General features: G+C 44.3%; 2 protein-coding genes and 1 long non-coding RNA gene across 3 annotated transcripts; all 3 read left to right on the forward strand.

Annotated features, from left to right (window-relative positions):
- Positions 1-280: 280 nt before the first annotated feature.
- LOC120664532 lies at positions 281-2765 on the forward strand. Its single transcript, XR_005670959.1, has 2 exons — positions 281-2013; positions 2112-2765. It is a non-coding gene; the product is annotated as an uncharacterized LOC120664532 (long non-coding RNA).
- Positions 2766-5440: 2675 nt separating this feature from the next.
- On the forward strand, positions 5441-7642 carry LOC120648164. Its single transcript, XM_039924909.1, has 4 exons — positions 5441-5468; positions 5567-6793; positions 6903-7021; positions 7098-7642. Exons 2-4 carry the CDS (start codon positions 5608-5610, stop codon positions 7533-7535), a joined length of 1743 nt encoding a protein of 580 aa, XP_039780843.1. The 5' UTR covers positions 5441-5468; positions 5567-5607; the 3' UTR covers positions 7536-7642.
- A 1044-nt stretch (positions 7643-8686) lies between these two features.
- Positions 8687-15970, forward strand: LOC120648175 (pentatricopeptide repeat-containing protein At2g35130-like). The gene is made up of 17 exons (XM_039924919.1): positions 8687-9000; positions 9374-9441; positions 9639-9772; positions 10175-10263; positions 10403-10460; positions 10548-10600; positions 11092-11190; positions 11290-11403; positions 11820-11921; positions 12004-12101; positions 13218-13432; positions 13613-13845; positions 14022-14271; positions 14361-14506; positions 14617-14822; positions 14916-15040; positions 15173-15970. The coding sequence occupies exons 1-17, from the start codon at positions 8737-8739 to the stop codon at positions 15766-15768; spliced, it is 2850 nt and encodes a 949-aa protein (XP_039780853.1). The 5' UTR covers positions 8687-8736; the 3' UTR covers positions 15769-15970.
- The last annotated feature ends 84 nt before the right edge of the window (positions 15971-16054 follow it).

Consider the following 16054-nt stretch of genomic DNA (forward strand, 5'->3'; position numbering starts at 1 on the left):
GAAAATCGCACGGAACTCAAAAATTTTGCTATCGTGGACGAATGAGGTGCCGCCGAGCGGTGCACAATCTTCTAATATCGAAAGCTGGGTCGATTCCGCGGGCGGGTAGCAGGTCCACGTTGCCCGTTAGCCCACGAACCGTCGGATTCGCCCAGCTCGTGATGTCGACCGTTAGATCGTGCCAGCGCAATCCTCTCTCTGCCCGTTAAGCCGCGGACCCGAGCACTCGCAAACCCGCTCGTCCCCTCCTCTCGGCGGACGAGGAGCCGCCGCATTGACCTGCCCGCCGGGCAGCCGCGCCGAGCCACCGCGCCGCAGCGCCTCCCGCCGGGCCACCATGCGCCGCCGGGCCGCCGCGCCTCCCGCTGGGCCGCCACGCCACGCCGTGCCGAGCTGCCTGCTAGGCCCCGGAGGAGGATAATGGAAGAGGAACCGCCACATCGAGCTGCCCGCTGGCTAGCCGCGCCGAGCCGTCAGGCCTCCCTCGGCGGCCTGGCCCGGCGGCCGGCCGGGCCCCCACGCTGCGCCGTGCCGAGCGGCCTGCCGGGCTGCGGAGGAGGAGAATGGAAGACGAGGAGGCGCCGCGGAGAAACCGTCGCGTCGAGCCACCTGCCAGGCAGCCGCGCCGAGCCGCCAGATCTCCCTCGGCGGCGCGGCCCGGTGGCGCGGCCGTGGTCTTGCACCGGCGGCGGCTGCCGTGCCTGGGCCGCTGCTCGCGCTCCATCCCTCGGGCAGCTAGAAACGTAGTCTCCCTCGACCGGTCGACCCATCACCGCTTCCCCGCCTTGCAGCCACACCTCCACGTGATGGCCTGATGGGCTCACCGGCGGCGCTCGTCCAAGCGGCAGCTGTGGCTTGGGTCCCTAGCACTGGTGCTCCTCCCGTCATCCACCGTGCGCTCCGAGTATGGGCGCCACGCCCTCCGCGCAGACATTCCCGCTTCGCAAACTGCAGCCAGCCGCCTGCAAGCAAGTACCAAAGCGAAGGGATCCCCGAGCAAGAAGGTGACCGGCTCTGGTGCTGTGCAGCTCCCCCGCGCCCTTGTGCAATGTCCCATGCAGCAGAGTCCGTCGGTTACTGCCCCAGGAGCTCCAGTGGCCATTGACATGACTGATGTCCAGCAGCTGCTCGAGGAAATGCCTCTATGGTCAGTACATTTCCAAATTTCTTGGGTGAGTACTCAGCTGTTGTTGTTTGGATTTTCCTCATTGCATGACACCTAAACTGAATTGTTTGTTAACGCCTTAATTGATGCAAGGGATTAGTATACTTGTGGAATCGATTTGTGTCACTTGATGGATGAAATTAAGCATCAGTAATGCTCAACAACATAGCGGGCACCTCATGGCACTTCCTAACTGCAACGGCTCTCATTTTTCCCCCCTAAAGTACATGCATCTCGATAGACAATCTGTAGATGATCAGCCAAATTAATAAAAGTTGCCAAACTGTGATGATTGTTGGCCTTTCTCTCCATTCATTCCTCTCATCCTTCCTCAACCCCACCCTGGATATGCTTTTCCTGTGTTACAGTTTAAGTAGAAGAGAAAGAATCTCCTTACATGCTCTTCTTCATTTGCTTCCATGCCCCTTGATTACAAGTTGAAAATTAAAATGTCAATGTAGCATATACATTTTTTATTAAGACTGAGTCCTGAGTGGAAAACACAACCCCTAAACTTAATTGTGCAGGAACAATGCATATTGTGCCAGAGCACTCATTGAGGTTGCTCCTTATGCTAAAATAACTGAAAATTGATAAACAAATTATCTAATTGTTTTGTCAGCAATTACTTTACTTTTCATCCATTTCTTCAATTTCCAGCACGTAATCTTCTTGATCTTGAGTATATTGTCTCTGGCCCCAACTTTGGCCTGCTCCTCAGTAGCCAGTTTATTCAACAAAGCAAAATAGTCGACGGATTGTCCAACTAGCATACGGGATGGATCTAAGGCCCACCTATCAATGATATAAGATGGACCAAACCTAAAGCTTACTTGCTTTAGCAATAGGTATAGATTACTTACTTCTTCCAATCTATCTGCTATCACGGGCATGTTTAATTTCTATGTTTAATTTCTGGCTAACATCTCTGCTAATTTCTTTTCAGGTAGAAAATAAAACATGTACTTTAAGCTGTATAGTAAGCTGTTCAGAGCATCTTTATTAAAAGTTTCTATATATGGATCAATATGTTTTCCAATTCGCTTGACCACCATGTGCTGTTGCAATGTTTCAGAGGTACAAATTTATTTTCAAATTCTGAAGCTTTTCGTTTCTGCAGAATGGCTTCACCACTGGGAGCTCCGATCCTGACGATTCCAGCCACAAGAGGATGGGGTTCAAGCATTGAACTACAGTACAAACAAAAGTATCCAAGAAAGAATTTATATTGCTGCTATCTATAGCTTCCTCTGTAGCCAGTTTATTCAACAAAGCAAAACAGTCAATGCAGGTCACTAAGATTTAATTTGGTTCAAGTATCACTATATTCAGAGTTATGTATATTTCTGTAATTTGAGCGCTGGCCTTCCATCTCCGCCTGGCTCTCCTTTTTTTAATCTCTACTTATATTCACTAATGTTGCAATTCACTTGCGGAGCTGTCGCTATTTCTCAATGCACGGTGTCACAGACGGCAGATCACAGAGCACAGATGGCAAAGACAGGACCTCTTAAGCCCCAACACAATCTATATGTAAGCACGAAGAATGTGCTGCATCTATACTACTATATCTAATAATTTATGTAATCTTTGAGTCTAAGAGTTCATATAAATCAGTATGAATTATATAGCTTTGTTCATGAAAAGTCATTCATATTCACACACGTCCAACGAGCAGAACAGGTAGCATCACAAAATTATGGAAAAGATGTGTACTGACGTTGTACAGATGAATACAGCAAATAAAAAATTACTATTCCTGCTCACCTTAATCTTTTATCAATAATGCTGAATCTGCTTATACTAAAGACAAAGAATAGTACATTGAGCTGGTAATCCATTTGGAATTGGATCACAATTCACAAGCCTAAACTGGTCAGCTCTACGGTGGGCGCGGCAAAGCCGCGCTTGTGTTTCTAGTTGATATATAGAAATGGCACTCAAAACTCATCGTTATGCAGCTGATCCAAGATGTGTTTTCTCTTTTATTATATCTTCGTGACTCGCTGCTCATTGAAACAGCAACACCGATGATCAATCCTTGATAAGTACAAGGGTACAATGCATCATGAATATCTTGCATGAGTAATTTGCTGCACAATACTGATCACTGTTAGGTCAGGCAAATGCTAATACTAGACGCCATCATCATTGCAAAGACTAGACGAACTGACGAAGGAACTGCGGTTAATATGATACTCGTATGAACAGCTCTGAATCAAATTACGACCCCCGAATCAATGCATTCAGCAGGTACGCAAAACCGCAGATCCCACTGTATCACCATCGGGATTAGAATTACTGACGCCACGTCGGATCGATGGGAGACTCAAAGCTCTGAGCCCTGAGCTCGTCATCGACCCTGACAAAGTTGACGGCACGTGCATGTGTTGGAAGCCATCGGGGCGTCAGGCAAGACAGACGACATGCATCGGCAGGGCCAGCCATGTCCGATGATGATGGGGATGGTGGTGGATTGCAGAGCGTTTTTTTTGTTGTGTTTGGATCTGGAATTAAATTTTAATCCCTGTCATATTAAAGAAAATTTTGATATTTAGAAGTATTAAATAAAATTTAATTACAAAACTAATTGCAGAACCCTGTGGTTAAACTGCGAGACAAATCTAATGAGAGTAATTAATTCATAATTAGTAGATGGTTACTATAGTATCACTGTAGTAAATTATTAATTAATTATTATTATTAGATTCGTCTCGCGAATTAGCACCCATTTGTAAAAAAATTTTATAAATAAATTTTATTTAATATTACTAAATATCAAGGTTCAAAAAAACGCAATTAAACGTCGTTTAATCAAGATTAAACGCTGAACGCTGGGGTAGCGTTGCGTTTATGGGGTAAACGTTGAAAAAAACGTTGGGCGCGTTTAGACGCCCGTTTAAACTCGCGGCAGAGTTTAAACCACGCGGAATCGGTCAAAAAACGCTCTGCACGGTAGGAAACGCGAGCGCGGGAAAGCGCGTGGCGCGTGAGCAGGAGGGAAAGAATGGCGCAGGAAGGAATCGCGAGCAGGCGCGGGAATTAGAAGCGGGCCCAACAAATCGACCGCACGACAGTCGGGGCGGCGCAACCAGTCGCGCCTCTGCCTCCCTCGCGAGCCGCGGAGCTCCCGTCGCGCCTCCGCCTCCGGCGTCGCCAGGCGCCGCGCCTCCCGCCTCCCGCCTCCCGCTGCTTCTCCCTGCAGGGCCCCTCGAGGCCTCGACTGCTGCTCCTCCCTGCAGGGGCCCGTCGTGCGTCCGCCTCCCTGGGGACCCATCGGCTTCCCGTCCGCCTCCCTGCAGGGGGCCCGTCGGCTTCCCGTCGCCGCTCCTCGGCTCCTCCCTGCAGGCGCCCCAAGCCCCCAAGGTCAGTGCCCTCCCCTGCTTGCTGCTCCTTCCTCCCGCTCGCTCCTCCGCCCCCTGCTCCTCTCCCCTGTTCCTCTCCCCTGCTCTGGATGACTGGATCTGCATGTATATGTATGTGTTTGCCACTTTGCCTTAACCCTGCCTTGAATAAGTCTCTAAATGCCTGATTTGTGAGTTGATGTATTTGTATGTACCCTTGAATCCGATGCATTTAAGTATTTCAATTCCTGTTGTATGAATTTATGTGATTGCTCTGATGAATGACATTGTGAATTGTTCTAAAAGTTCCTGAATGTTACTCTGTATGCCTGAATGTGATTGCTCTGATATGTGTATGCCTTATTATGATTTGTACTCTTGTTCTTGGGTTGGGATTAGGATGTCGATGTCCGATGCTGCACCTGCTGCTGGTGGTGGTACTGAAGCCACTGAGGTTGGCAACCATCTGAAAAGAAAGTCCTCTGATATAGGCTGGGAGTGGGCGCGTCTCTGTGATCCCAATGACAAGAACAAAGTTAAGTGTCTTTTTTGTGGACAAGAGACCTCAGCAGGAATTAATCGGCTTAAGCAACATCTTGCTCATAAGGGCACATCTATTGTGAAGTGCCCAAAAGTTCCTGAGGAAGTTAAGGAGAAGTGCATTAAGAATCTTGAAGAAATAGCAAAGAAGAAGAAAGATAAGCAGCAACATGATAGAGAAGTTAGGGAGAATGTGCAGATTGCTACCGGTGAAGAGGACGAAGTGGTCGAAGTTGAGTCAATTGTTGGAAGCTCAAGCACACCCAAGAAGCTAGGGCCCATGGACAAATTTACAAGTCCCATTGATCCCAAGTTAAGCAGTGCTGAAGCTAAGAGGCAACAAAACATAAATGAAGCACTTTGGAAAGAGAGAACACACCAAGTACAGCGATATGTTGCTAAATGGGTCTATACACATGGTATGTTCTGCACTTAAAAATCCTTATTGCTGCAGCCTTCATATTTATTCGATTATTAGCTGCTGGAATTTTAATTTTCTGCACCAATTTTTTTGCAGCTATTCCATTCAATGCTTGTGACAATGATGAGTTCAAAGAAATGGTTGAAGCTATTGGTCAATTTGGTCCTGGTTTCCAACCTCCAACTCAATATGATCTTCGGGGCAGATTGTTGGAAGAGGAGCACGCAAGAACCAAGAGCTTGCTACAAGATCGTGAAGATGAGAAGATTAAGCATGGCTGCTCCATCATGACTGATGCTTGGACAGATATGAAGAGAAGGAGTATTATGAACCTGTGCACAAATACAAGTGAGGGCACAACTTTTATCAAGTCAAAGGAGATGTCAGATGTGTCACACACTAGTGAAGTTATATATGAGCTCGTTGACAAGGCAATTGAGGATGTAGGTGCTGAAAATGTGGTGCAAATTGTGACAGACAATGCCTCTAACAACATGGGAGCTAAGGCTTTGCTACAAGCTAAGAGGCCAAACATATTTTGGAGTTCTTGTGCAACTCATACCATTAATCTTATGCTGCAAGGTATTGTCAACCTTGCAAAATTCAAGAAGACGATTGATCAAGTAAAATCATTCACTATCTTTGTGTATGGTCACCACCGAACTTTGGCATGTTTGAGGTCCTTCACCTTGAAGAGAGAAATCATAAGGCCAGGGGTAACCAGATTTGCTACAGCCTATCTGACAATGCAAAGTATGATGGAGAAGAAGGATTGTCTAAGGAAGATGGTGGTTGATTCCAAGTGGGAAGACTTATCTGAAGTGAAGACCAAAAAGGGAAAGGATGCTACAGCCACGGTGTTGAACATACAATTTTGGAGAAATGTGTCCCTTTGTTTGAAGGTCTTTGAGCCCTTGGTGAAAGTTTTACGTTTGGTGGATGGGGATGTGAAACCATCTATGGGGTTTGTCTACGGAGAACTTCTCAAGGCAAAGAAAGAGATCAAGGAATCATTTGGAAATGTGGAAAAGAACTACAGAGATGTGATGGCCATTGTTGACAAGAAAATGAAAAATAGGCTTGATTGTCCATTGCATGTGGCTGCATATTTGCTGAATCCATACTATAGTTACAGCAATCCAGCAATCTTCTCTGATTCAAATGTAGTGGAAAAATTCATGCAATGTGTGGAGACCTTTTATCATGACGATGATGATAAACAACATGGGGCTGTTAATGTGGACTTGGAAATATTCCAAAAGAGACAAGGAAACTTCTCAAAGAAGATGGCAAAGACCTGCGAACGCTTCGATTTCAATCCGGGTAAGCTAATGCATCAATTCTGTCCAAATTTGTCTCTGCAATTAATTCTGTCCAGAATTTTCTGCAATCAATTTTGCACATGTTTGAGATATTTCACTTAATTTTGTAGTATCTTGGTGGAGGCTTTATGGAGGTGGAGCACCAGATTTGCAATATATGGCCATTAGAATCCTCTCATTGACCTCTAGTGCATCTGGATGTGAAAGGAATTGGAGTACATTTGAACAGGTCAGTTTGCACTCTATTCCCAATGTAATGTACATGTGTTGATATTGGAATTCTAATTTATAATGTATTTGTACAGCATCATACAAAGAGAAGGAATAGGCTAACAACAGAGCGTCTCAACTCTCTAGTCTTCATCCAATTCAATAATAAATTGATGTCCAAGAAGGAGAAAATTAAAAGAAAGAGTAACTATGAAGTGCTCCTAAGTAGTGATGCTTCCGAAGCTCAAGGATTTTTCTTTGAGGGAGGGGATGCTCATGCATTGGCTGTCTTTAGGGATGAGGAAGATGAGGGAGAAATGCCAGAGACAAGGATACCATGGAGTGTCATTGGAGATGCAATGGGAACTAATGAACAGCTTCAACCTCGAAGGAGTGCAAGAGTGGCTAGAGAGGTGTATGAAGAAGAGTGGGAATCTGAATCCGAAGATCTTGATTATCAAGATGATGACATTGCCTATGAGGATGATCATGATGAAGAAGCAATTCTGAATTGCACTACATTTGCAGACTGAGCAGATTTCATGATGGCAGCATGCTGCCAAGTTATCTAAATATCATTATCTACTTGTCTACTTATGTTTAATTTGTGTATGGACCATAAGATAAGACCATTATTGTGTGTTGTACTGCTATCAGCTATGTGCTATTTGTGGGCCATTAAGGCATGTGAACTGTGACTGTTGTGCGTATATTTTCTTGTCATATTTTGCCTTGTGCTGCTGCCCTGTTGTTTGGAAGCTTGGCTGTACATGTAGTTATTTGATTTTACTGTTTACAGATTATTAACTTGTCTCCTTTTGATTGTTAGCTGTTGTTGAATGCAAGAAACCCAGGAGGAAAGGAAGGGATGTCAAAAACAAGTGTACAGCAAGAGGTATGGTCACTATTATTACTTCTAGTTGTGTTATTACTACTGATATTGCTCTCAGTATCACAAAAATAATAAAAAAATAAAAAAACGTTTAATCGCGTTTAATCTTGTTTAAACTACTAAAACTCTAAACCATCGGCTAGTGTTCGCTCAGCGTTTAGCGTTTTTTTGAACCTTGCTAAATATTAAGATTCTCTTTGATATGACGTGGATTAAAAACAAGTCTGTCAGAAACAAACAAACCCTTTGTATCCCAAGTGATGGGGCCGTACCTGGGCTGAAAGCTCCAAGAAGAAACCCAAATCCTTCTTCAGATAGAGATTAATGGGCCTACTAATAAATTCGCTGACGTGTCTAATTGCAACCCCGGCTAAGCTGATGTCAAGTTTCAGCACTTCTCAGCGTTGGTTATTTAGTTTAGGCCGCTGTACCTCACCTGCCGCTATGGTATCCAATGTCAATGTCACGTGTGAAGACTCGAGACTTTGCAAATCTTTGACAATCTGAGGCATCTACTCGCATGGTTTGCTCCTAAACTATCATACACATAGTCCATCTCACTGGAAATGTTAGTTGTTTTCTTTCGCAATAATTAATCTTTTACTGCAACCTCACATGCTCCATCGTCAATATCATTTTTTCCCGATTTCCATAATATACAAATTTTTATTCAAAATAGCGTATTTTAGTCAATTTTCTAGAAAAGTGTAGAAATCCAATTACGATTGTAATTTTTTTGAAGAAAACGATTGTAAATTTATAGGAGCACAGAGCTCATAGCCTCATACAAAAAGCTCACTCTCTGGAACCAAGAGGGCATCAAACCCTTTCTCTGAGCACCAATGGCACGGTATCTTCTCGCTCCCACCTCCACCTCCTCCTCCCTCCTCCCCAAGGACGGCGCCAAGAACTCGCCGCCGTCGCGGACTCTCCGCCTCCCCGTGCTTGGCTCCAGGTCCGGCAAGGCGCGCCCCATCATGGCGGTGGCGTCGGAGCAGACGGCCACTCCCGCGAAGTACCCGAAGGTGGCCGCCCCCACCACCGGCCCGATCCCCGCCGCCGAGCTGCTCGGCGTCATGGAGGCCGCCGCAAAAGCTGGGGCCGATGTGAGTTCTAGGTCCCTTTGTTGCTTGATGTTGATCCCCCAAGTTCCAGTTTTGGGATTAGATGATGGGGGTGATACTGGAATGTGGCTGGTCAGTTCGCAAAGCTGCATATTTGTTGAACTGCTACGAGAAATGCTTGTTGTTTAGCTAATGAATTCACATTTGCTGGTTTGACTAATTTATCTATGGTGTGACAAAATAATTGTTGCATTTTGTTTTAGGGATAGTTCTGGCACAGTTATGTCTTTTAACCAGTTAGTCTGGTTCTTTTCGTCAAAAAATATTCCTGATATAACCAAACTAATATGGATTACTGTAGTGGTGTAGTGCTCTAAATGCTTCACGTTCCTTCATCGCCTCTTATTGATTTCAGGTTATAATGGAAGCTGTTAACAAACCACGCAATATCCACTATAAAGGTGTTGCAGACTTGGTCACAGAGTAAGGATTCTTCTCGCTTATCTTGTTGTTCTGCAACTATTGTTAGTTTGGTTGCTATAAGATAGCAGATAGCCCGATATAAGATCATGGTGTCTTTCACATAAGAGTTCAAATGTTGCTACTTGCCTAAGTCATCTTTTCATACAGTAAAGTGAAACACAATTAGCATTTGAATCTATTGCTTTATATTTGTTCAGCACAGACAAGTTGAGTGAATCAGTGATTCTGGAAGTTGTCACGAAGAACTTCAAAAACCACCTCATACTTGGGGAGGAAGGTGGCTTTATTGGGGATTCCTTGTCAGAGTATCTCTGGTGCATTGACCCTTTAGGTTTGGTTCCTTAGTTCCTACTTCTGTTTTGATGAACAAGTATTTAACATAGTGTGTTGTTTTTTCATGAACCTTTGTTTGTAGTACTGGATGGCTCCAGTAATCTTCTAGATTGTTTCTTGATTTAGTGCAACAAATCTGTGGACTTGAATAGTGTTGTCCATTTCATTGATTTGGAAGGTGACAGTTCTGTTTATTATTGTCTTAGCAAAAGAGAGTTCAGTATTGTTACTGGCAACCAAATTGAATTATAAGATAACAAGGACAATTCATAAATCTGACAGCACACTAGTATGGGTTAAGTGCATGAAAGGATTATTATAAATGAAGTAAATTAGAAAAATTGGGTCAGCATGATGGTCTCTCCATTGGAATCTAATTTACAGAATTTCTCCCTTCTAGATGGAACAACAAACTTTGCACATGGTTATCCCAGCTTTTCTGTGTCCATTGGGGTTCTCTTCCGTGGAAAGCCAGCTGCTTCCACTGTGGTAAGTGTTTGCTCATATTGTTCTTGGACCATATGATCTTCCATTCTTTTCAATAGCAGAGCCACAAACTATTAGGGCACCACACTGTAGGGAAACACTTTCTCTATTTATTTTCACGTTCTGCATCTATCTTTTTTAGGTGGAATTTTGTGGTGGGCCTATGTGCTGGAGCACCCGTACAATTTCTGCATCTTCTGGTATGTTGTTTGATCAACAAGTGGCTTTACTTCTTTATTCTAGACCACCATATATTCATCTTTATGGATTTCCTTTTTCTTGAACAGGTGGAGGAGCTTATTGCAATGGGCAGAGAATTCATGTCAGTCAGACAGACAAGGTAGCCTATTTTCTACTCCCTCTGTTTTTATTTACATGTCATATAAGGTTTATCCTAAGTCAAACTTGACTAACTTTGACAAAGTTTATAAAAAATATAGCAACAACTATACTATCCAACATATGTACTATCAATGTATACTTCATGGTGGATTCAATGAAACAATTTTGGTGTTGTAAATGTATTTATTTCTTTCTTTCTATAAGTTCAGTCAAAGTTTGCCAAGTTTGACTTAGGACAAACCTAATATAACATGTAAATAAAAACAGAGGGAGTATTCTAGAAGTAGCTGTGCATTTTCCTATTATGTGCATCTGTGCGCCTGGCTACTTCCTTTTTTTTTTTTTTTGCAAAGGCCTGCTGTGATATGCTCAATGGACGTGTTCATAAAAAATGTTTCTGGATGTCTGAATTAAGTGTAAAATAAGCTGCTCCTGTAATGTAGATGTAAGTTTCTTAGTTGTTATCTCTAATTGGTGTCCATTGTCTAGGTGGAGCAATCTCTTCTTGTCACAGGGTTTGGATATGAACACGATGATGCTTGGACAACCAATATAAATTTGTTCAAAGAATTTACTGACATTAGCAGGGTAAGTGGCTATTTCCGAGGTGCAGAACTGAATTTTCTACAGATTTGCAAAACTGAATTTTTCCCAGCCTTTTTGACAATATACTTTGTTTTTTTTAAGGGAGTGCGAAGGCTAGGGTCTGCTGCTGCTGACATGTCTCATGTTGGACTGGGCATTTCAGAAGCCTACTGGGAATACCGGCTTAAGCCATGGGATATGGCTGCTGGTGTCCTGGTAATTCTCTCTCTCTCGTGGAAACATGCACATTTTAATAGTTACCTTTCCAAACCAGTTTTGATAAATAATCATTTAGGATTTGCCTGTTCCTTTCTTGGTAAGATCTTACCTCAATCAGATAATACTTTTTTTCCCTGTTTATGAGGGTACGTATAAACTAGTTGTTGATATTGCCTCTAAGATAGCACAAACCAGATTTAAAATCTATAAGAAAGCTGTTACCCGTTGGTGACCATTTCTGTGATAAACTAAAGAGTTTGCATCTGAAGGAATATGAAATTGATGCACATATGTTACAAGCATGTTTATTTCAGTTACAGCAACTACTAGTGCTACTGTTAATCCTGAATATTAGAGCTTTCTTTCCAATTTATGCATTTCTTGTTGTGCTGATGTGGTCAGTTTGTTAACAGATAGTTGAAGAAGCTGGTGGGGTGGTAACACGCATGGATGGTGGAGCATTTACAGTCTTTGATCGTTCTGTTCTTGTTTCCAATGGTCTTGTTCATGGACAGGTTTGTTCTCAAAATAATTCGGGAGATTATTTGTTTAGAGAAGTTTTTAGTTTTGTTGATGCACCCTATTACCGTACTGCAGCTGTTGGATCGGATTGGGCCTCCTACTGAAAATCTTAAGAAGAAAGGAATCGATTTTTCGTTGTGGTTCAAGCCCGACAAGTACCCAACCGACTTTTGAGTTTCACCAGAGCCGTGGACTATCATAATAAATCAGCCATCATCTGTTGTTTTCCTTCATGAAAAAATAGTAACGTTCAATTCAACAGCGATGTACCTAAACAGACAAATACAATGTACAGTCCTTTGACTCAACTTTCAGAGATTCAAGAGCCAAGCTCGAAAAAGAATACAGCTTTACAATTGAACCTGGAACGTATTCATTCCTTCTGCTTTTGGACTATTACATGTATCAGAAACTGAGATCTTGTGATTTTGTGTGTGTGTGTGTGAAAGAATTGCAGGAACATTGCTATTTCATTTAAGAAGAGAAGGAAATAGTGTAATCTTTTGTGTTACCATTTTTACAACATAACTGAATTCTTCATCTGAGCTGCTTAGGCCTGTTAGGCCGCTTCTCTTCTTTGAGATACCATGCAGTGAAAATTTGTCTGCTTGTAGCCAGACAAGCAGCAAGCACTTAGAAATTGTGTCTCAATGACCCTTTGCTATATTGACAAATCCTGTGATAATCAGAAGATTAGCAATGGAAAACTGCACATGGAGGCTGTGCCCAGATTTTTGTTGTATTTCTGGATAAGGGATCCTGGATGATAGGTCCAGGAGGCCTAGAAGAGCACACTGGACAGAAAACGCCAAAACAAAGAAAACAAAGGGGGAGAGATATTTCAGCTTGCTCTTCTTGCAGCTTCTGCCGTTCGCAACTCTCTCTGGAACGACCACAGCTCAAGCAAAGCTTGAAAGCTCACCAATTTCCCTCGCTGTTCAGCAGGTCCGCACTCTGTTGCCTACCAAGAGCGCTGGACTTCCGCACCCTGTGTGCTCATGTAAGCCAAATGCTACCTCTCTTGTTTCTCATATAATTCTTCCAAAGTTCATGCAATTTTGCACAGTTTATGTAATTTTGTGGGACATCTGTGAATTGGTTTCGATTTTATAGTACTATTTTAATTGGATAATAATCTGGTAGTAGTTACCACTAGTTAGTACTAGTAGTAACTGTTTGATTCTGCATGTCTTGAGTTACTGAGTAGAAGAAGTTCCGAAAACAATCATTGGCTCTACATGAATACCATTTGCAGTTATGCTTATATTTCTTTGCCCACCATTTTGCAGGTTAAGGGTTGAGGCTCCAGCGTACTACTTGATTACAAGACCTAGGTGGAAACTATATGCGTGTAGAAACGTATTGCAAGAAGCTGCCTCACATGATGCAAAGGTGAATTCCTATAGCTATAGTGAGAGGAGGAACCGGAAAAAGGAGGGTGCTTACATTGACAAAGATGGTGTAGCAAGAACCTTCGATCGAAAGAAAATATCCAGAAAGAGAGGTAATGAGTTAATGACAGTGCCATCACTCCTTTCAGTTTCATTCTATCCTGCACATCCAGAACTCCCAGACCATTTATCAAAAAGATTATTGTTATTTTTCTTGGATTTACTGTTTCATCATTGGAAGTTCAAGAAGGATATGGCATTAGTATTGGCTCTGAAATGGTATAGACATGCAGGGGGTGCTATCAAAGGCCGAGGTTGGAAGTACGGCTCTGGGTTTGTTGATGGAGTTTTCCCAGTGCTCAGTCCAATGGCACAGGATATCCTAGAATTTGTGCAGAAAGGGACCGACGTTGCCAAAGTATGGGAGTCACTGGACAACATTCCTCGTGCACACGATCTTTGGGATGACATTGTCAATGTCGCTGTCCAGCTCCGTCTGAATCGACAATGGGAACCCATCATCACAGTAAGTCCTAGTTCCCTTGCTGATAACATCTCATTGTGCCTGCTAGCTTTGGCCAGTACTCTGACCATATTATTTCAAATTCTCAAGAGTAAAATTTCTAGATGTCTCGGTTGCTTATCTAGGTGCTGGCTCGATTCCTAAGGTTTTGATGTTTGATATGCCAAAAGTGCCTGTAGGTTTGTGAGTGGATTCTGTACCGGAGTTCGTTCCGGCCTGACATCATCTGCTACAACCTGCTCATAGATGCATATGGCCGAAAGCGTGAGCTGAGCAAGGCAGAATCCATTTACATGGCTCTTCTGGAGGCCAATTGTGTGCCTACAGAGGACACCTATGCTCTTCTCTTGCGTGCTTACTGCAATGCTGGACAACTGCACCGAGCAGAGGGCGTGATTTCAGAGATGCAGGAGAATGGGATTCCTCCAAGTATGCACCTCAAACTACATTCCTCTGATTTTTCAGATGAAAATACTTGTACATCATCAGGAAAACTCATACGAAGAACTGTGATGTAGGTGCAACTGTATATAATGCCTACCTTGACGGCCTACTGAAAGCAAGGTGTACTGAAAAGGCGGTCGAAGTGTACCAAAGGATGAAGAAGGAGCGCTGCAGAACTAACACTGAGACTTACACGCTGATGATCAATGTATACGGAAAGGTCGGTCATTTTGCTGTTTGTAGCTTAATGTGCAGAGATGCCATGACATCAAGTCAGTAGCAGATTCTGAGACAGTGATAGTCAATTAGTCATGCTTGTCCTTTGCTTAGGCAAAGCAACCAATGTCATCGTTAAAAGTCTTCAGCGAGATGAAGGCGATCGGGTGCAAGCCCAACATCTGCACCTACACTGCGCTGGTGAACGCGTTCGCTAGGGAAGGCCTCTGCGAGAAGGCAGAGGAGGTGTTTGAGGAGATGCAGCAGGCTGGGCATGAACCTGACGTGTACGCCTACAACGCCCTGATGGAAGCTTACAGGTAGAAAGAATTCCATGGGCCTGACGGTTTATCCCTCCCTGCTCACTGTTCTAGCGAATAATGCTGTTTCATCAATCTGTCAATGCACCGCAGTCGAGCGGGGTTTCCGCAAGGCGCATCCGAGATCTTCTCTTTGATGGAGCACATGGGGTGTGAGCCTGACAGAGCCTCATACAACATCTTGGTGGATGCTTATGGAAGAGCTGGTCTTCATCAAGGTACTCACTCACACCTGCTACCAGTTTGCAGAAGCTCAACAAGCTTCATCTGTTCACTTTCATGGACATCTTTAATTTTGCTAGTGAACCCAAATAGACACTGAATTTTGTGGCGTTTTTGTGACTGTTCAGAGGCGGAAGCTGCGTTCCAAGAACTGAAGCTGGTGGGCATGCGGCCGACGATGAAGTCGCACATGCTGCTCCTGTCCGCGCACGCCAAGGCCGGCAACGTGTCCAGGTGCGAGGAGGTGATGGCGCAGCTGCACAAGTCCGGGCTGCGGCCGGACACCTTCGCCCTCAACGCCATGCTCAACGCGTACGGCAGGGCCGGGCGGCTCGACGACATGGAGCGGCTCGTCGCGGCCATGGAGAGGCTTGACGGCGGCGGCGGCGCCGCCCCGGACATCGGCACGTACAACGTGCTGGTGAACGTGTACGGGCGCGCGGGGTACCTGGACAGGATGGAGGCGGCGTTCGGCGCGGCGGCGGCCAGGGGCCTCGCCGCCGACGTGGTGACGTGGACGTCGCGCATCAGCGCGTACGCGAGGAAGAAGGAGTACGGGCGGTGCCTGGAGATCTTCGAGGAGATGGTGGACGCTGGGTGCTACCCGGACGCCGGCACGGCGAAGGTGCTCCTCGCGGCGTGCTCCGACGAGCGGCAGGTGGAGCAGGTCACGGCCATCGTCAGGTCCATGCACAAGCACGCCAAGATGCTCTTCAAACTATGAGATCAAAACTAGCTGATGCATGTCATTATTATGTTGTACACATAACCTAACCTCTTGTGAACAAGTGACTAGAGTAGTGGAAGTCTAGTGTTTGGATAATAAGTACTCGCCCACTTACAAATTGTAACATATAACTGGTATCACAATATTTGTTGTAATTTTGGTATACTTTACATTCAAGATTAATAATTCCTTGATCTAATTTTATTGTATATAAGCAATACTTTAATGCCTGAAGGAAGATGAATAATACTTATTTTCCTTTGCTTTCATAATAGAAGCTGCA

Source organism: Panicum virgatum, chromosome 1K, assembly GCF_016808335.1.
Source record: "Panicum virgatum strain AP13 chromosome 1K, P.virgatum_v5, whole genome shotgun sequence".
Taxonomy (NCBI): domain Eukaryota; kingdom Viridiplantae; phylum Streptophyta; class Magnoliopsida; order Poales; family Poaceae; genus Panicum; species Panicum virgatum.